Source organism: Ovis aries, chromosome 1 (genome assembly GCF_016772045.2).
Source record: "Ovis aries strain OAR_USU_Benz2616 breed Rambouillet chromosome 1, ARS-UI_Ramb_v3.0, whole genome shotgun sequence".
NCBI classification, from domain to species: domain Eukaryota; kingdom Metazoa; phylum Chordata; class Mammalia; order Artiodactyla; family Bovidae; genus Ovis; species Ovis aries.
Window position 1 is genome coordinate 110,112,540 of NC_056054.1, and position 21,677 is coordinate 110,134,216.

The 21,677-nt window shown below is 46.5% G+C and overlaps 1 protein-coding gene and 1 long non-coding RNA gene across 4 annotated transcripts in view; one reads left to right on the top strand and one right to left on the bottom strand.

The window, feature by feature from the left end:
- LOC121820643 (uncharacterized) overlaps positions 1 to 21,677 on the bottom strand; it is a 98,072-nt gene that overhangs the window by 73,448 nt on the left and 2,947 nt on the right. The window lies entirely within an intron of this gene.
- CADM3 (cell adhesion molecule 3) overlaps positions 7,383 to 21,677 on the top strand; it is a 32,552-nt gene continuing 18,257 nt past the window's right edge. For both annotated transcript variants that reach the window (XM_027976827.2, XM_027976829.2), the window contains exon 1: positions 7,383 to 7,616. In XM_027976827.2, the coding sequence (XP_027832628.1) occupies positions 7,535 to 7,616 (82 nt within the window). In that variant the 5' untranslated portion in view covers positions 7,383 to 7,534. The remainder of the gene's footprint in view (positions 7,617 to 21,677) is intronic.

Genomic DNA, 21,677 nt, shown 5'->3' on the forward strand with positions numbered 1-21,677 from the left:
AAAATGTTATCTTAAATAAGTGGATGAAAATATGTGTATTAGAGTCATTCACCTAATTTGGGACACACTGTATCCATATGAACACATACAAATTCAGGAAATATACCAATGAAATTAGATTATATACATGTTTTTGTTTCTGAAAAAAAAATTGGTCAAGCCTGTGTGTTTGTAAATATATCATTGCAGCTTAATTCAATAGAATTAACTGAGAATCAGCTACTTTTTCTCTTTCTAAGCTAAGCACTGGGAATAATAAGATTCATGAAATATCATTCTTGCCCTCCGTGAGCTCACAAAAGAGAAAAACATGTAGACAAACTATCACAACACAGAGGAAAAGGTGTAACAGTGGAAGGATATAGTCAATACAATGGCAGCACCTAGCAAGGAGTGATTAACTCTGTATAGGAGGCTTCACAGAGTCAACGACACCTAATCAAAGTTTGGATGAATAAACACAAGCACAAGTTTCATCAGGCTTAATGAGATGGGCAATCCAGGTATAGAAAATGGTATGCGTAAGGACACTGAGGCATGAAACAACGCAGAGAGCTCGGGAAATTACAAGCCCTTTGATATTGCTGGGACCCAGGATGTAAGGGGAGGGGTGCAGAGATGGTTCGTTGGAGAGGCCACAGATATCCAGGTACCCAAAATGTGTATTTTCATTTGTGGATGATTATACGTGCCTACTGTCTTTCCAATATACATCAATCAGCCTGTAGCCGAAGCAACAGTGGCACACATACTTACTACCTGATTTTATTTTTGCCTGAATTCATCACATAAAAGTTTCCAGGTCTCCACTCATATTTGTTCTATTCCCCTACTGTGCTCTCCCCTTTCACTCATTTCCCCCCATTTGCTAGCTATCTTGCTCCTTTCCCCTTTGTATAGTCTCCTCCCATATCGATCTGAGTCCATCTGTAGTCTTATGGGTCATCCTCCTTTCTAATATCAAGCAACTCCCCTTCTCTCCTTTAGAACAAAGCTCATGTGACCTCTTCTCTAACAAGCCTCCTTGGCTAAGTCTAGTGGTTAAAAATTGACGCTGTGTAGTAAGACCGATTTGTCTTGGAAACCTGTGTCTCTCGTTCAACATTTTTGTGATTTTGGCTTCTCTGGGTCCTGCTGTCCTCATCTGTAAAATAGGGGTGAAGGCACACCGCACGGGGAACTTGTGAATATTAAAAAGGACAATAAAGAGTTTCGCATGGAACCTGGCAGATCCTTAGCCTTTAACAATTATTGTTCACGATAAATTCAAATTGTCTAGAGAGCTTCATGCTTAAGTCACATGCATATATATGGTGATTTCACTGGTAGGTGTTTATTTTGACTTTAAGTGCTTTCCCGATGCACTGTGGGAGGTAGGACTGCCGTGCTGCAAAACTCCAACGGGAACAATGCCCCCAGGGGTGGCTCAACATGGAAAGTCTGGGGAGGAGAGAAGCCTTTTCCTTTTAGTTTCTTTCCATAGTTTGATTATTTTAACTCTGTAAACACATGACTTTAATGTTTTAAAGTGGCAATGGGATTTCTGGGCATGGAGAATTTGGGCTTCTTGTTGGCTTGTTTGGTTTCTATTTTGTACCACTATTTATTTTTTTTTTAAGCTTAACTAATAATATACTCTCAAGACATTCAGTAATTTAGAAGTTATTCAAGTCAAAATTAGTTAGGATTTTGGGAAAAGCCCAATCAGAAAGCATTTGTTAGCAGAAAAAGAAATGAACACCAACAGTAGGTTTGGATTCACTGTTTACAAATGACATAATCTCATTAAACCTTTGTTTCCTCATATCTGTAATGCAGCTAATAATCTCAACCACATTAGGGTATTTCAGGTATTAAATGACATACCGTGCAAGTAAAGGACCCAGTGCAGTCTGGCGTACAACAGATTCTCCAAAAAATGGTATGTGTTTAGTTGTCAGTTGTGTTCAACTCTTTGTGACCCCATAGACTATAGCCCACCAGGCTCCTCTGTCCATGGGGATTCCCAGGCAAGAATACTGCCACGCCCTCCTCCAGGGGATCTTCCCAACCCAGGGATTGAACCCAGGTCTTCTGCATTGCAAGCAGATTTTTTACCAGCTGAGCTACCAGGAAAGCTTCCCCCACTCCCCTTCCCCCCAAAAATGGTACCTATGACCATTTTTATTATGAACAAGTTGCTGTCCCAAATTGGTGGCTTACAACAGGTTAGAATTAAGATACTGCTTAAAATTAACAATTAAATTGGGAGTTGGTATTAGGATTAGTAGTTAGAGTCTATAAAAGATTAGGGTTAGGGTTGAAATTGGAATTCAATTAAGGTTAGAATTAGAACACATACAAAGGTTTTTATTAAGGATAGGGTTAATTAAAACTGGATAATAGAAATAAGAAGCAGTATGAGGAATCTTGGGTTACTTGGGTGGAACATTAAAGAGGAAAGCAAATGTGGAAACCTGTGTAGAATTTACTGATAAAGAAAAAGTCATACAGAGGCCAAGGGTTAGAGGGCAAAGCAGAACTGAGCCAGGGTTCGGAGGTTTTTTCCTGCAGGTGCTCTCACCCCCCTCCTAGATGAATATGTAGTATTCACCCCACTCAGGCCAAGTTCCTGCCCTCCTCCATCCCCAAGAGGAGCCACGTGGGGAAAGGAATGCCCAGGGCCCACACAGCTGCATCCAGCCCAGAACCGGTGCCAGAGCCACATTCCTCACCCCCAGCCACCCAGGCTATTGCTGAGTGGACAAGGGCACCCAGGAGCCAGCCTTCTCTCCACTCCCCTTCTCCGCTCCCCCCAGTTCTCACTGCGGTGACCAGTTCTTGAATCCCACAGACAACCCACTCTAGACTCTGTGCAAGTCTCTGGGGTACACTGATTGTGTATCAGAGCATTTTACAGTGAAAAGTAACCATAGTGATCACAATGCAACATGGATACTTTTATTTTACCTGTGTTCTGGCTGAGGATAATCCTTGTAGTTCAGGCTTTCTTTGTAAAACTCTATTCCTAGGGACTGTGCTGCCCCTAAGAGGCTGGGTGCCCAGGGACAGAGAGCATTAGAATGGTTAGAGGTAAGGAGCTATTCCAAATGGATCCATCTGCCTCTGCAGGAGACCTGACCCTTTCACTCTGAGATAGCCAGGAGTGAGAATTCCTCAAAGTGGACACTCCCAGAGAAAAGCGATTCTCCTTATCCCTCCTGCTCCCATGGGTATATCTGCCTTATTTATCCAATACTGTAACCCCTCTACTCCACAGCTATGTGAACACAGAAGTCACCTAAGTCCTCTGTGTTTCATTTCCTTTATCTGTTCAACAAGGGGTATTCATTAGGTAATCTTGAAGGTCCCTTACAATTCTAATATTCTTTTATCCCGTATTTCTAAAAGCCAATGACTGCTTCATATTCCCAGACCCTAAAGTGCTGCCAAGATGATGCTGATGATGCAGAAAAGAGAGAAGGAACTAGTAGGAAAAGAGCATTCCAGAGTCTCATTTGCTCACGCTTAATACTCTCCACAAAAGCTCTCCCCCTCTCCTCCCACCCTTGGTTCTCTTCCCTTGCAGTTACAGTAGAGGGTGGGGCCAGACCAGCAGAGTCATTAGAGAATTAAAGGACAGGCAGAAGCGGATCAGCAGAGCAGCAGATGGAAAAGGTGATTAGTTACAGAAGCTTGGGACCTAATCCTACATCCTAGCGTCCCAATCCCACCCATCCCCACTCTCATTCCCCCCAACACTAACCTGTCCTCTCTTAATCCCACTTAGATGATCTTTAAAACTTCTAGCTCCAAAGATAATACTCTTTATCCATCAAGACTCTTTAACTAGGATAGCATGATTCTTCTCTGAAGCTTCTTTCTCTCTTTGAAAACACACCCACTCATTCCTTTTTGCTGCATGACTAAATTCACGCCAACCTAATCCCACCTTAGTCAGAAGGTCCATTTTCCCCTGTATCTTCCCTCCTGCCTATCCCATAGCACAGCCTCTCCTCTTTCTTATACCAGGTATCCTTATTGTATCTTTCAAGCACGCTTCCCCTTCCATCTCTGACTCAGAGATTTCAAGGTATCAGAGAACCCCCAGGGAGACAGAGAACCCCAATGCAGCGGGACAGTTTGGAGTCACTGAGATGAGTCAAGGCAGACAAGTCAGACAACCCAAGGTGGTCAAAAACTGTCTTATAAATATTTCTTAATAGCCATCCAGACACTGAAGAAATGTTCAAGAGGTAGGCAGAGCTCCTCTTCCAGAAACCATGAGTAAACTCCACAAACAGTTAGAAGAAAAACAGAGGGGCAGCTTTCTGGCTATCCTTTAGGGTCTTCCTGGAGAATATTCTCTCTTTTCCTCTCCATCAGTGACTAACATTTATATAGAGCTTTACTGATTACAGAGTGCCTTCCACATCCTTGTTCCCTGGTGGCTCAGAGGTTAAAGCATCTACCTGCAATGCGGGACACCCAGGTTCGATCACTGGGTCAGGAAGATTCCCTGGAGAAGGAAATGGCAACCCACTCTAGTTTTCTTGCCTGGAGAATCCCATGGATGGAGGAGCCTGGTAGGCTACAGTCCATGGGGTCTCAAAGAGTTGGACATGACTGAGTGACTTCACTTTCTCTCCATGTCCTTGTCCTTGAGTTACTAGGGGACAGAGACATTAAGTCCATCACAGACAGCTGCAAAAGCTGTCTGAGAGGGAGAAAGATTCAGTTCAGTTCAGTTCAGTCGCTCAGTCGTGTCCGACTCTTTGCGACCCCATGAATTGCAGCACGCCAGGCCTCCCTGTCCATCACCAACTCCCAGAGTTCACTCAGACTCACGTCCATCGAGTTGGTGATGCCATCCAGCCATCTCATCCTCTGTCGTCCCCTTCTCCTCCTGCCCCCAATCCCTCCCAGCATCAGAGTCTTTTCCAATGAGTCAACTCTTCGCATGAGGTGGCCAAAGTACTGGAGTTTCAGCTTTAGCATCATTCCTTCCAAAGAAATCCCAGGGTTGATCTCCTTCAGAATGGACTGGTTGGATCTCCTTGCAGTCCAAGGGCCTCTCAAGAGTCTTCTCCAACACCACAGTTCAAAATCATCAATTCTTTGGGGCTCAGCCTTCTTCACAGTCCAACTCTCACATCCATACATGACTACTGGAAAAACCAATAACCTCAATAACCTCAGATACTCAGATGACACCACCCTTATGGCAGAAAGTGAAGAGGAACTAAACAGCCTCTTGATGAAAGTGAAAGAGGAGAGTGAAAAAGTTGGCTTAAAGCTCAACATTCAGAAAACGAAGATCATGGCATCCGGTCCCATCACTTCATGGGAAATAGATGGGGGAACAGTGGAAACAGTGTCAGACTTTTATTTTGGGGGCTCCAAAATCACTGCAGATGGTGACTGCAGCCATGAAATTAAAAGACGCTTACTCCTTGGAAGAAAAGTTATGACCAACCTAGATAGCATATTCAAAAGCAGAGACATTACTTTGCCGACTAAGGTCCATCTAGTCAAGGCTATGGTTTTTCCAGCAGAGAGGGGGGAAGATTACTCAAACATTAAAGATTAGCATGGTGATGCAGAGTCAGTGCAGAAAGGGGAAGGACCCAGAAGTTAGAAGACAGGCACCCAAATCTCTCACCTAGGGACAAAACTGGCCTTCCAGGATTGGTTGTTGTTCTGTTGCTAGGTTGTGTCCAACTCTTTGTCACCCCACGGACTTCCCTGTCCTTCACTATCTCCCAGAGTTTGCTCAGACTCACATCCATTGAGTCAGTGATGCCATCCAACCATCTCATCCTCTGTCATCCCTTCTCCTCTTGCCCTCAATCATTCCCAGCATCAGGGTCTTTCCCAATGAGTCAGCTCTTCAAATCAGGTGGCCAAAGTATTGGCACTTCAGTGCAATATCCAATGAATATTCAGGGTTGATTTCCTTTAGGATTGACTGGTTTGATCTCCTTGTAGTCCAAGGGACTCCCAAGAGTCTTCTCCAACACCACAGTTCAAAAGCATCAATTCTTTGGTGTTCAGCCTTTCTTATAGTCCAACTCTCACATCTGTACATACTACCCAAGAGACTAGAGGCCATTTCAAAAATCATATTATTCCATGTCCTGGCCAACACTTGTGTTTTCTACTATTGTCAGTCTAATCTTGGATAGATCAGTTCATACCCTTTGAATCTCAATTGCACCTGTGTAATAAGGATTGTACCAAATATTTTCTAAAAAATACTCATATACGTAAAATTCTTCGATTCAGAGATTCTAAAATTTAGGAGTGTATACCTAAGAGGTAAGTTGGAGCAAAACTGACTCAGGAGGATCTCTTTCTGAGATCTACCAAGACTCCTCCAGAGATCTTCAATCACAATTAAAAAGAAAGAAAACCCTGGGGGCTTGGAACTCTTGAGCCAAGAGCAAGTACTGACACCCTACTTCTCTCATTCATCTTATATCTGGCCTCAGGGGCAAGAACTGCATTAGCCACGTAAGGTCCTTAAGAGAGTAGCTTCCTGAGAATCTACAGATCACACCATTCCCCTAGAATCTTACTCACTAAAACTTGAAAAAGGAAGGATAAGACCCTCTGGAATATAAAGAAGAAACATATTGGAAAAGGTTGGGAGTAAAGTCGGGGAATGGAAAGGATTAAGGGACGAAACCACTGAGTTGCGTTGAAGGCTGCTCAGTTCAGCAGAATCTGAAGGGAAACCGCTGTTTTTAGACTGGGAGTAATTTCTTTGAGGGACTGAGGGAAGTGTTGATTCCCATGGCCTGGGGGCTTGCTGGAAGATGCCTTTCAGAGGAAATTGCCTGGGGCCACAAATTATTGCTGGACGTCTAAGTAGGGGCTCTTTCGTCAGAGGAACTAGGGATGTTAGTGCTTTGGAAAAAGACCAGGGTAACTGGTTACCCATTGTAGAAACGTCCCTGGGCACACTGTTGATAGGGGCACCCTAGGGGCATCCCACTCCTGGGGATCCCCAGTTGCCAAAGGAAGGAGGGCGGGGCTGGAAGCTCTCGGGCTAGTGGGCACGCCCTTGCCCAGGCCTGCAGTGGCAGCTCCCGCCAGCTGGCCCCAGGCCCTGCCCGACTCCCCTCCCTCCACCCCAAGTCTAGGAGGGGTGGGCGCCGGGTCCCACTGCTGAGCCAGCTCGCTCCCTCTGCTCCACGCCCGAGCCGGGCTGGTGGAGCTCCCGGGGGAGAGGGTGGAAGGCACCACGACGGCGCGGAGGGGGTGCGGCAGGCGGGGGGAGTGGGGAATGCGGCAGCCGGTCCCCCCCGCGCCCAGCCCAGCCCCCCGTCACCCCCCCTCCACCTCCAACCGAATGGTTTGCTCCGAGCGCCCTATTTAATCCCCGCGACTGCAGCAGCGCCGGCTCCCTCCCGGTCCCCGCCTCGGCCCCGGGCTCCTAAGCGGCTCGGGGGCGCCCTTTCGGTCAGTGGCGTCGTCTACCCCCCTCCCCAGCTCCAGCCCCCAGGGACCCAGGCTCGCCAGCGCCCTGCCAGGGAGCCGGCCGGGAAGCGCGATGGGGGCCCCTTCCGCCCTGCCCCTGCTCCTGCTCCTCGCCTGCTGCTGGGCGCCCGGCGGGGCCAACCTCTCCCAGGACGGTGAGTGAGGGAGGGGGCGGCGCCAGGGGAGGTGGGGAGGGGCCGGGGCGGGGGCTCCGACCCGCGGAGGGGGCGGAGGGAGCCCGTTGGCTTTGTTTGGAAGCGGGGGTTCGAGTCGCCAGCCGCTCCTGATACCCTGTGTCTGTCTCCGAGCATCCGTGTCTCTGTGGATCGTGGGGTGTGCCGCGTATGCCCCCTCCTTGCACACCGTCGAGTGTGTCTGCGTGTGAAGTCGCAGATTTGGGTCTGTTACAAGCCGCCCGGGGTCTGGTTGTGTTGCTGTCCGTGTGCGTCTGGGTGTGCGCGTCTGTGTTGGTGTCTGGCTGCGTTTCTGTGTCAGTATCTGTGTGTATGTCTGTGTCAGTGTGTGTTGGGGGCGGAGTGAGATTTGTCGCTGTTTCAGTCAGGGCGTGTGTCGGCTGTTTGTGTATGTATGTCTGGAGGGGTTGGGTAGCCAGTGCGGTCCCCTGAACTGCTGTATGCAAACATTCCTGCTCCCTCGACCGTCCCCCCACCCGCGGCGGAGCTCCAAGTGGGCACGGAAGGGGGCCTGGGTGAGGCTGTGGAGGGGGGCGTGGGCAAGGAAGTGGGGGGCTTCTCTCTGGAGCAAAACAACAACACTGGGCGGAGAGGGCCCCCGGATGGCAGTGTCCCTAACGGTGGCAGAAGCTGGGAAAAGAAACCCAGACGGGAGCGGAGGAGGGGGAGTAGCGGGAGGGAGATTGGGCAAAAGGAAGGCTGAAGATATTTGGGGAGGAGGATGCATGGAAAACCCAAAGCTTTCCTGGGCTGAGAATTGATTTTCCAAATTTGAGGTAAGGTGTCTCGCCTAGCCCCCTCTGCTTCAGTCGGGAACTCAAACATTCTTGGGTTAGTCATGGTAGAGAAGTGAAAGAAGAGAGTGGGGGGAAAACGGAGGCGGGGCCAGGGGTGAGGGGGCTAGGGGCCCCCTCCCGCCCTGGACCGGGCTATGTAGGTCAGCGCTGTGGGGGCACCTCAGCTTTCTTAAAGGTTGCTGACGCTTACTGGGGTGGCAGGGGACAGTTTGTAGGGAGACCGGGAAGAGAGGCACAGCTCAGAGCCTCAGGTCCCTGGAGGAGGGAGGGCAGGCGGTGAAGGGACTAAAGGAATGCATCCTCCAGTCTCCTCCGCCCCAGGCAGAGGCGGACTGGGCTGGGGGAGGGGTAGGGGGACCGGGACCTCTGCGGAGCCAAGGGATGTGGGGAGAGTGAGGGGGAGGGTGGTGGCCTATGCCCGGCCAGATGCCAACGAAAAACAGAAAGAACCGCAGGGGAGGAGAAAGGGGAGGCGGCTCCTGGGCGATGGACCCAGTGGCCAGCAGGGATGGGCACAGGGCGGGGCGGGGGTGGAGAGGGGAGGGGTTGAAACTGGGGAGGATGATGTAGAGAATTTCATCTGAAGGAAACAGGCGAAGAGCCAGGGTGCTGGAGGAATATTTGCTCCATCTCGCCTGACCTGCTCCCCAAGTCCTATCTCCATCATGAAGAAGGAGCTTCTGGTGTTATGGGGACACTGGGCAGCTTGCAGGCTGGCTCCTTCTACTCTGTATCCATTCACACTCCCCAAGGGAGTTCCTACCCAAGTCACCACAGGGCAGAGGCCCCTTCTCTCCCCTATGTGGAACCCCCCTTCCCCTGGATGGCTGTAATGATGACCCTACTCACTGAGGAGGTGAAGAGAGTCCTGCGGGAGGGCAGGCTAAGTGCAAGGCAAAGGAGAGGTTGCTGGGTGCGGTGCACATACCCAAATAAGGACTCTCTACTAGGCCTTGACTTTCACCTGCAGCCCCTGGCCTTCCCATTCTGCTACCTGTGTTTAAGAGAGACAAGTGTGACCCAAACTGCCTCTGTTTGGCAATGGGAACTGATGGGGCAGGCTGGAACCTCAACAGAACGAAGTCATCCCAGAAAGCTGTCAGCTCTTCAACTCTAGGATATAAACAAACACTGGAGAAGAGAGTAATCTGTATACTAGCCAGGTCTTTCTTCACCAACTGCACTCTTCTTTCTTAGTCCTCAATCTGGGGGCTCAGCCCGTACTCAGGCTTAAGATTTACAGGAAAAGAAATGATTTATCCTTATAAATATATATATACCTCTCATAGCAGTGGCTTGAGGGAAGAGTGGAAGCCAATACATTTTGAATGGAGAATGTCTGGAGGAGGGATTGAGAATTTGGAGATGGTTTAGAAGATCTGTTCCCAAAAAAAAGAGTCAGTCAAGCATCATTGTCCTTCTAGAGCATTATCTGTCCTGACAGTGGACATATGTCTGGTTGTAATGTCTCAGGATGCACTGATGCACAAGAGACACAACCATGTACCATCTTCTATCCAAATTAATTCTACTTCCTAGCTTTGGGATCAAAACAGGCCCACTCTGATGTGGGAAGCAGGTGTATAGATTTAATATCCCCAGGGTGGTGGTCCTGATGACCATTCTGCCCAGGCTTATACAGAAGGTGTGTCTAGGACCCCTGACTTGGGGTTCCTGAGGGCCCTGGGCAGGGAGCTCAGTGGCAGCACACAGATCCCTGGAGTACAGCATACACTTTTTTAGATTTCATCAGACTGAACAGAGATTGAGAGGCTGGAGAAGGGCAAACAATTGTTATCTGAACCTGACCACTAGTGCTGTGGCTTGAAACTCAGGAATGGTTTAGACATTCTGAGTGAGCCACCTGCCCCTTCCTTCTCACATTTCTCCCCTAGTGTTGGCAGAAGTTGGCAGTTCCAGGTTTGGGGGATTACAAGGCCCGTGAACTTAATGTATCCTGTGGTTGTCTCTCTGGTGAGCTGTTCGACATTCAACATTGCGACCAACCTCCCTTGGTTTTTCTTTTTCAAATTTTTTCCAGCACTCTGTGAGTTGATGAGGTACAGAAACAGACAGGTGGGCAGCTTCCCTTTCCTTCAGATCAAGATATAGCAGTTTAACCTTGGAGTGCACTGCCTCACACATGAACATCTTTCCCTTCCCAATGACCTTCTGTCCACTGCCGTCCATTCTGCAGCCCCCTGGCCAGCTGCCCAGTGTAGAGATCATGCCCAATGTGCCGGAGAAGCCCAGCAGGCATCGCTCTAGAGCTGCCCACGGATCTGCTTGGCAGACCTACTGCACCCAGTTTCTTTTCCTGGTTGCAGCTGTAGCTGTTCTCATTCTGTTCTCTTCCCAGTTGCAGCTGGGAATCCTTGGGAAGGAGATGCTCTCCCTTCAGACGTGGCATTTTCTGGCACAGAGAAGCTGGAAGTATCAGAGAGACACTGGTATCATAGAGTTTAGTTAATTCCATACAGAACCAGTCTGTCTGATGTGGGACCCAAGCTGTACATATCAACTGCCTATACCAGCAGTTACACCAAAGACTCTGTCCTGAGTTCTCCCTGGGGCTCAGCAGCACTGCTGGGCTCGGTAGTTCCTCTGGCACAGTGGTTTTCTCACTTTTATCTTTAAAGATGTGAAGGTTCTTTATCAAATAAATAAAACAGATCAAAGGAAAACTACTCTTTTTGAAACAGATAAATAAGACCTGAAACCCTCCTGCCCTTCTTCTTGACTTCCCCTATATTTCCCCTAATCCTTAAGGCACAGAGGTTCTGCTACATACGGTTTGAAATCCTCTACCCTAGACTGACAATAAATGAGACAGTTCACTATCTAAAGTTTCTTGTTCTCTCTCTTCCTCTCTCTCCTCTTCCAACTGAGCAAGAAAGGAGGTCCAAATCTAATTTCAACAGTGCCTTGTTGGAGACAGTCACTATTCACTTGAAGAATGACTCATAGTTCTGCAGCCATAAAATTCCACAGATGGCATCTTTTTGGTGTTCTGGTCACTGAAACAGCAGACCAGGTCGTTGTGCCATTGCTCTGAAAATTCTTAGATGTGATTGTGGTACCCCTTGCCATCGCTGCTTTCTTGGAGTCCAAATAATATGTACTGGAATCAAAAGCTTCGTGTCCTTAGGTCACAAAAAATAACCTAAGGAAAAAACCCTCACAGTTATAATCGGAGAAATTAAACCCCGGGGGCTGAAGCTAGTCACATTCTTTGTTGTTTCCTACTCCAACAGAAGCAAGTCAACAATCCCTTTTTTGTCATCTATTTCTCAGTAATGGAATTTTACTGAAGAATGGTAATCTAGGCTCCAGGTTTTCCATGAATGCAAGCTGTAGAATGCACCAATTCCTAACTGACTACTGAATGAAAAAGCCAGGGTATTAGAAAGTTTTGGTAATTATATCTTCTTCTTTCATCTTTTATGCTACAAGTTAACACTTCCCGTTTCATCACTGGCTATAGGTCCATGCACTGGAACATTGTGTTTCCAAGATGAGGTCATGTCCTAGAGACCCATCCATAAACTCTGAGAATAGCAATCCTCATGAGAATGCTTATAAGAGATAAGAGAAAAACAAACCACTAGAAAAAAAAAAAAAAGCCTGGAAAAGCAAGCCATCAGAAAAAGATTCAGGTCCCTAAGAACTCAGTCAAATTAAGAGCAAATACTCCATGTAACTAAAAAATAGGGAAGAACAAGTCTGGGATCAAAGACCTGCCTCTTGCAGCAGTAGAGATGATTTTTCACCAGGTCAGAACCAGCTGATGCTCAGGGATTTTACAACCCAAGTAGAAACCCAATCCAACCCTGTTCCCCCAAGGAGATCCATCCATTCTAGCACCGAGATAGGAGTCTTGAACACATGAAACTGCTGAGATTTTTCTTTTTTTTACAAAATATAAGCTCATTAAAGTTATATATTCTTCACTGAAGCAACAGGCACTGAAAGAGAGAGCTATCTGTCCCTTTACCAAAATTTCCCTAAGTCTAAAGAGAGTAGCCAAATTTCCCAACTAACACAAAGACCTCTAAGTCCTGAGGACAATGCCCTTTTTACAAGGCATAACCCATTATGCTTTTCCATGTATGATCAAGATTGGACTGTTCACATCAATCTGGGGTGCCTTAGAGCATTTGACTGATACATGCCATACCCTTTGTTTGTTGTTTAGTCTCTAAATCCTGTCCCACTCTTTTGCGACCTCTTGGACTGTAGCCCACCAGGCTCCTCTGTCCATGGGATTTTCCAGGCAAGAATACTGGAGTGGGTTGCCATTTCCTTCTCCAGGTCCCATACCATACCTAACTATAATACACATTTTGGCTTCCTTATGTCTGTTGTCTCTGAGGAGACACAGGCTTTGTGGCACTGTTTCCCATGTTAAAAGATACTCTTAATGTCATTCATAATTGGTTGCAGCAAATCAAAACTCTCTCCACCACCACTGATTCTTATGTAATTTCTATAATTACTGAGGCTTATGTTGACAAACTCAGTCCGGTGGCGGTCCTCACTTTTTTAGCACCATCTCTGGGTTGCATGTATGGTAGGTTCAAATAAAGTACTCGAGAAGGCCTTTGAGAGCAAATGATGGGTGTGGCGTGATCCTAGCAGAAGCCCTGATGTCTGCTCTTTCTCATTGAATTGTTTGCGATCTGGCTGCCTTAACCCATGATCCTGGTTTTCCTGTTCTTTGTGGAACAAACCACAGGTGCTTTGAGCTCTCCATGGTGCTAGCCCCTGACAGGGACACTCCAGGCTCTTCTTGCTGCTCTCCGTGGTCCTGCTCCCCATCCAAATTCCTAATCTCTTTACTCTCCACAGTGCAGCCCTCAAAACAGAGATGGGATTTCCCTCCTCCTACCACAAACACACACATGATCTTGGCTATGATTCCTGACTGGCTCTACCAGCAAGAGGGGAACAAGACCAGATCTGGAGAGTCTCCATAACCACCTAATCGCCTATAGGAAGGGGAGAGAAAAAAAAAAAAAAAATTCTGAGGTAGAAAAGTGTTGTTTGCAATGTTCAGGAGATGAGGGCCTACAGTGACCTCAAATGGCCTCAAAAGAACCGGATGTTTTGTCATACATGGACTCATAGATTTAAAACAGAACTACAAACAGTCGTGGCTTAGACTGAGACAGCATTGCTCATGTAGTTACCACATATACACTATACATGTAGAATGCAAAATGAGTCCTACTCAGTTATGAGCACACACCTCTTAACACCACTCTGAGCCTGACAACCGACTCAAACTGTCCTGTCGTGATACTCATTGTCCCTTTCCCCTCGGCCTTAGCAGTAAACGTAAAGACAGTATCTAGGTTGGCACCTCAGAATAGATAATAGAAGAATGCAATATGGAAGAGGCATAGAAAATAAATACCAAATCCATGACTCATGTTCCTCATCATTATAGCCATCTTGTATAGACTAAATGGCCTTAATGTAACCATCTTATCCCAGAGTCCAAGTCCTTGGCCATATCTCAGAAGATGCATCTTTAAACTGGACTCTGCTACTCTTTTGGGTGATCTGCCAATAAGCTGATGACGTCAAGTGCAGCAAGGAGCCAAGAATGCTCAGCCCCTGCCAGTCTGAGACTAGACAGCCTGTTCCTCCCATCACATCAGAGCTATACAAGCTTCCCTTCCCCTCAGTGATGATTTCCCCCTGTCAATTCTGCATAATAGTTCATATAATAGTTAACACTTATGAATGACCTATACAGAGTGAAGCTGGAGAGACAGGTTTCCAGAATTAATTTCCAGTACCCCCCTTCCATTTCCTTGTTTGAAACAAGGAGAAATTTCATTCCTCAAGGACAGGTAATGGAAGTGATTTATCTCCATGAGTGAGCTTTCAAGAAGACAGAATTAGGGTTATGGTAACAGCTGGAGTATCTCGCATCTACTCATCTCCCTGAGCCCCCTGTTCTCATAAAGAGCAGACATGTTTCTGAAAGGATTCTAATGCAGAGATTCCAGATTTGTTTTCAATATGTGTATCATTCTTCTGTGTGAGCGCTTACCTCTGGAGTTCTTTAACCCTCTCATCTCACTCCATCTTTCTCCCAGAGGTCTCCAGGAGAATGATAAGAAAGCTAAGTAACATAAAGAACTAAAATGTTATTTTCTCTCAGGATTCATTTTTCCTTACCCCAGCTAGACCTACACTAATTGTGTATTGATTGCTAATTATAAGCACCTTTGGCTCATTTACTTCCAGTTCAGGGTCAAAAAAGGTCAGACATATCACCTCACCCGAGGGGAAAAAAAAAGAAATGAAGGCTGGTATCTCAGCCATTCATCTCTAAGCTAACCATTACTTAGCCCTCTACTTCCTTCATACAGCTGCAGATATCAGCAAGGTAGAATGGAAAACTAGTCCTTCCAACACCAGGTTTTACTGGGAATATGCAAATCCTTGCTTCTTGCCTTCATTTTTTCCTCTGGGATCTAACTCTTTACTTCCCATTTGGATTCTAGAATTCCAGCCAAAGCCTCAGAGTGAAAAAGCTTCAGAAGGTGAACTGGTTTATTGAGTCTCTAACTTAAATACCCAACCCTCCTTGGAAACCCAGCAAGAGTCTAACAAATACCTAGACGACAAGTTACTTGAGACTTAGCCTAGCCTAGGTCAGTCTTTGAAGAGCAAGGTTTTTTCATTATCATAAAATGAGAGGACTGTTTTACCATCTGCTCCTAATCATTTGTCCCTCTGCAAATGTAAACAAAGCATGAGACAACTGCACTCACTTGTTCTTACTAGTGCTTACTCTAGTTCTTAAGGATGAGATATTTCCAAACACGTATTATATGTTTCCTCCACTCATCTCATCCTATAATCTCAACCAAATATAAAAACCACCATCACTAGCCCATGGGCCTCACACATTCTCATTTATCCTCAATTGGTGCTTCATGCCAACTCTCTTCTGGTTTCCAAGCCCTGGAGTCCAGTGTCAGTGACAGATGGACTGAGCTCAGCCCTGGGGAGAAGAAGATTCTGGCCCTCTCCTGGGGAGTCTGAGCAGGATTCTGAATTCTGCTTTGAGGAGAATCTCTGAGTTTAAACCATATGGTTTGCTGGACAGACGTAAGGGGTTCTGATTAATAACGGGCTTGTGAAAAGGGCTCTGTATCTGGGTCATAAGAAAAGCTGTGTTTATAACAGAAAAAAAAAAAAGGAAAACAGAGATACAAAGAGTGAAAACTAGTCATCGTGTGTGCTGAGGGACACGTGCTGAAGGGGAAAAAGAGAGTAACCAGGTTGAAATATATATGTATCTTGGGGAACAGAATAGAATGTACATCTACTTTAAAGATGAGACACTCAATGATAGTTTAAAGAGAGGAGAACTTTGGGATGGCAGAATTAATGACCATTTCAGGGACTGTGATGTCCGTAGGCTTGAAGGAATGTATCTGTCTCACAAAAGAGGTAAATTCCCAGGAAGTCACAGAATAAGGCTAATTGAATAATGTGCCACTTGCTGCAAAATACATTTTTAGGTGAGAAAAGTGAAGAGAAGAGACTAAATCTCAGCTGGGATTGGCAGAAGAGGGGGACCCAGAGCAGTGTGGGTGTGCAGAGCAGAGCAGTTTTTTCTCCATGTGATGCTCCTAATCACTGCCCTGAACCTGTCACACACCCTGACTCTGATCACCCAGTGAAGGGAAACAGTAAAAACAAGTCAGTAAAATGAGAGCCGGCAGAGAGCCAGAATGCTCTCTTGCCTGACTTCTAACAAATTAAACTTTTCCACAGCATTGTCATCCCACCACACCAAGCCCTCAGCCTAAACTATCTACAGTGCGACATTAAGAGCAAAGGAGAATAAGATACAGCCTGTTAAGAAGGGAACTCATTCATCTGTTCAGACAGGTTTTGTGGCTCTGGACAATCGGGAGCCAGGCTTTGGCACCTGGATGAATATTCCTTAGGGAATCTGTTCTTTACTTCTCCCCAGTGTTCCTGGGCTTTTCTGCCCATTCCCAGTTCCTGTTTTCTCATGGCTAAACATATTTTCCAATAAGTTAAACTTAATTATGCTTTCATTTACTCCACACTGACTCTGTTATGTTTCCTTTCCCAAGTACGTTCTTAAGATGGGGCGATTCTTTCCCAATTCTATTACAGACGTGTGAGAGCAATTACATACACTTAGAGAAAGGGTATGGACTTCCCTGGTGGCTCAGATGGTAAAGCGTCTATCTACAATGTGAGAGACCTGGGTTCGATCCGTGGGTTGGGAAGATTCCCTGGAGAAGGAAATGGAAACCCACTCCAGTACTCTTGCTTTGAAAACCCCATGGACGGAGGAGCTTGGGGCAGGCTACTATCCATGGGGTCGCAAAGAGTTGGGCACGACTAAGCGACTTCACTTTCACTTTCAGAGAAAGGGTATAAAGTGCCTACACTTGGCTCAAGGGACATCTAAGAGTTCAAAATCTGGCCTCCTGACTCTCTGTTGCGTTAGAACACAGACCCAGGTCATATCTGTCCTGCTTTCTGAGGATGTGAACATGGTGGGAAGGGAATGAGGAGATGGGGGTGAAAAGATGCTTCTAAAATGTTTCAAGGTTGATTTCATGCCCGACCTTAGAGGCTTGCTTGAAAAATAAATGGTGAGAGTCAACCCCCTGCACAGAACCTGTGCTCCCAGCAGCTCTTACAAAGCCATCCGCTCTGCTGTGTCTCATCAACCCTACCCAGCCTCTTAGTACAGAACACTAGACGCCTGTCTGGAGCACACAGTCCAGTCCTGGAAGGCAGGAGCTAAGGCAAGGAAGGGGCTCTTTTGGGATTAGATCCCCTTCCTTTTTTGTCTCCCCACTGCAGTTCTCACTACAACACTATGTTGGCTCCAGAGGGGCTTGTTTGTGTTGGGGGCCAGCCCGGGGCTCCCTCCCAGTGCTAATGCACTGAGAACACTGACTCAATAGCAAATCAAAGCAACAGCTGTCCCCACCTCCTTCTCTGCCACCCACTTCCCAGTCTCTGCTCCTCAGAATCTTAACTAAGTCTCTGAGGGCCCCCCCTCAGCCTACTGCAAGCCCACTTCTGCCTCCAGATTTTTTCTGTCACTAGCTCAAGAATAGGATAAGCTCCTCTGCGGCTTTCTCCCTTCTAGTCTCTGTCTCCCACATCACAATCAGGTTAGCATCCCCCAGCTCTCCACACAGATGCTAACACTCACACAGCCCACCCTCCTCATCACCCTTTTAATTCCTAAGGGCATGGAAGCGGCTTCAGCCCCATGGCCTCCTCTTTTGTAAGAATCTGCCAGGAAGATGGTGACATCTGTAGGGTGACATTATTCGCACCTTCTGCTTCTTCATTTCACCCCAACTTCTCTAACCTGCCCAGCATTTAGCAGAGTTACTTCCCTGGAGGTCCAGAGTCCTAGGGTTCCTCACAGCAATGCAGAGGGAGATTGGAGGCAGGAAGAGTGGAAGTCACTGGAAGTAAAGTCACACTAAATGGTAACTTCCCTTCCAAATTAGCTAGTGCACAGGACTGACAATGAGGACAGAAGACTGGGGTGATGAACCCAGCTACCACTAACTGCCTATGTGACCATGCTGAGAAGTTTCTAAGCCTCTGTGAACCTTGGTTTTTCGTCTTTAAAACAGAAAATGTGCACTAGACACAACTTGGGATTTTTATCAACTCTAAAAGAACCATAGTGAAAGCGAAAGTCGCTAAGAATCATAGTGAAAGTGAAAGTCACTCAGTTGTGTCTGACTCTTTGCATCTCTGTGGACTGTAAGCTGCCAGGCTCCTCTGTCCGTGGAGTTCTCCAGGCAAGAATACTGGAGTGGGTACCCATTCCCTTCTCTAGGAGGTCTTCCCAACCCAGGCATTGAATCTAGGTCCCCCGCATTGCAGGTGGATTCTTTACCATCTAAGCCACTAGGGAAACCTAAGAATCATAGACAGGAAAATATTTTGGGAAGAAAAGAAGGTAAGGAATTATTGAACTTTGGTAGTGGAGTCAGAAAGGACATCAGTTACGTTCTCCTCTGGAAGACTCAAAATGATCTTAGGAATAACCAACTCTGGCCAGTAGGGGTCAGTAGAAAATGACCAGAACATGAGAACTGATTGCAGGGCTTTAGCAAACAGATATAGTTACTCATGGCATCTTAAATGTGGGTTTTTTTTAAAAACACTTGGATATGAGAAAACATTTGGGATAACTGTTTTTTGTTTGTTTTGTTTGTTTGTTTTTTAGTGAAAAGAGGGTTAACACCACAATGTGCTTTTTGTTTTAACCTCAACCTCACACCCTTTGCAGGCAAGCTAGTCAACTAGCCAACCACCCTAAAGATCCCCTCCTCCTCATTCAGCCTGGAAAAGCTAAGTGCCACACCATTCCAAGGCCAGGAAACAAAAGCCTTTCATTTCTAACAACTGCTTAGGATGCAACCAAAAGGTGTCTGCCAGCCTACAATAATAAACCTGTTTGAGCCCAGATTCGTCCCTTCCAAACCTAAGTCTCTTGGATCACCTAACAGAATAAGATCCCTCATTCTATAAAGATCCCTTGTTCTCTTGGCTACACTTAACCAAGCTACTGTGGCTAATCAGTATGTTAGAGACTCCTTACAGGGAAGGTGCTCTTCCCTACCCTATTCACCATCCATTTTGACTTATATCCTGTACACCCCACCCCGCCCTCCCCTCTCCCCGCCCCAGGGAGAGTAAAGCAATGCCCAAAGGGTAGTGACTTTTTTGGGCTAAGAGGCTGTTGGGAGCCAGAAAGAAAGTAGATAAACAAGACTCCTCCAGAAGGGAAAGTCAGAAAACAATAGAAATAACGGAGGGAAGGAGGGAACACTGAGAAGCTAAGGTCTCAGCAGGCCAGCCAGAGAGAGGGTGGCGGAGGCAGTGAGCTGGAGAGGAGGCCGATCAGGAGGCAGGCAGCTGAAGCGTGACTGAGCTCTGAGGCTCTGAAGTGGATGTGAGCTGGAGCATACCTGAGCTGAGTGAGGAGATCCATTAGGGGATCATGTTGTCTGTGAGGGGACAGGAGCCTGCCCTGAGGAGCCACAGGAAGGGAAGGAAGTACACCTGAGAAAACAGAGAAGCCGTGATGACAAAGTAACTCTTACCTCTATGGCCCCAGCTTTCTTTCATCTGACTGCTCTGTAATATTGGGAATAGAAGCGAACTGGGGACTTGGGGAAGACAAAGTTAAAAAGGAATGTAGAGCAGGAAGTGAGAGAGAACATTTTGACACTCATGCCCTCAGAGTCTTCAACTAGGAAATTACACAGTGCCTTCTGCAGAAGTAACGGAATTCCTGGCAACCCAAGAGCAAGCGTGAAAAATGACGTTTACGGAGAGTTCTTTGTGATCAGGATGTTATGGTCTAAAGCTATGTAGGTCAAAGTAACTCCCTTCCCAAATCTTGGAGTTATGGATTAAATTGGGCCTCAGATGAGACTGGTCCACTTTCTTCCAAATTCAGAAGCAGACATTCACTATTAAAGAAAAATACGGCTCTGGGCATAAGGAAGGGATGCAGGCACTGAGTTCTAGTTCTGAGCTTGTCATGGCCACTCCCTTCAGAAATATCTGTAAGAGTCCACTACAGAGCTAGGGTCATGGAAGAATCAAGAGTGAGATCACCTGGCCGGGGAGCCCAGCAATGGGGGTGGGGAAACCCTTCTAAAAGTGGGTCCGTTCAGCATTCTGGGCCACAGCCCCCAGGGTGTTTTTCCCTTGGAGATAACACTCCTCCACCCACCTGCCATGGTAGTCGTGAGGAATAACAAGTAGGCTGGGATGAAGAATATTTTTAACTCTGGAGTTAGAGAAATGCTGAATCATCACCATCACCATCACCATCACCATTAACTCCTACGCAAGGAGCTGGCGTGCTCTATAATCTGGGAAGTGGAGCTCTGGACCCAAGCACTGCAAGGCCAGCAGTGGTTATGCAGGGGAGCTCTGTTCCCTTGTGCCACTGTCCCAAATGTGCACCTGTGACTTTATACATGGCCCTAAGGCCCATGCAGTGTGGATTCCCAAAACAGACAGGGCAGAGAAAATACATCAACCAAGCAATAAACTTTAAGCACATAAACTTCCCTACTATCATCACTTAAATTGGAAACATAATACATTTTTATTCATTTCAGTTACTCATGTATTTATTCAATAAATATTTATTGAGTACTTACTATGGGTAAGGCCCTGTACTGTGGGTGAAAGACAAAATCACAGGAGTCAATGTATGCTTTAAAAGGCACGTTAGTACGTCTCCAGTTCCCACCTCTGCTTCTCTTAATATGAACAATCATTCAGAAGGAATCAGAGTGAAAAGGCTACTTAGTCCTTTAAAATGCTGGGAGTCCTGAAGATACTGGAACTCATCGGTAAATAGGCCAAGCATTAAGAAAAGCCCCAGACAACTGAAAGCAAACAAGAAGGCAATCTTAGTTCATAGCCAAGAGCTAGAGTGCCATGAAAATGTGAGGGGATTCTGTTTTAACCAGACACATCTATTGCTTGCTTAACTGAAGAATCATCCCAGCTCTTTGAGGTGAGCCCCCAAAGGTATAGATGAAGATGCACTAAGGAATCCAATTGAAAATATAACTCAGTGGGTATAAATCATACCAACACCACAAGCTCCCACTTCCAACTTGCTACACTGTTCATTTTTATCGTATTGCAGGTGACTGTCGTGAATATTGTTTAGGTGAACAAACCTTCGCTAGCAATGCAGGAAGGAATCTTTCCAACGATACCTTCTGCCCCCCACCACACACACAAAGCACATGCTTCTACAAAGGGAGGCAGTGTAGTGAAGATGTGCAAAAAAATGTCTGGGCTTTGTGGTCAGAGATATCGAAGTTTAAAGGCTGCCCTATCTCAGTACTTATTGGATCTATCATATGGAAAAGTTACTTAAATTTTCTGAGTCTTAGTTAACTCATCCTTAACATATGCATAGTAATATCTATTAAAGGGTTATTCAGGCTTCTCTGGTGGCTCAGGCAGTAAAGAATCTGCCTGCAAAGTGGGAGACTGGGTTCGGTCCCTGGGTCAGGAAGATCCTCTAGAGGAGGAAATGGCAACCCACTCCAGTATTCTTGCCTGGAAAATACCATGGACAGAGGAGCCTGGCAGGCTCCAATCCATGGAGTCCCAAAGAGTTGGACACGATTGAGTGACTAAC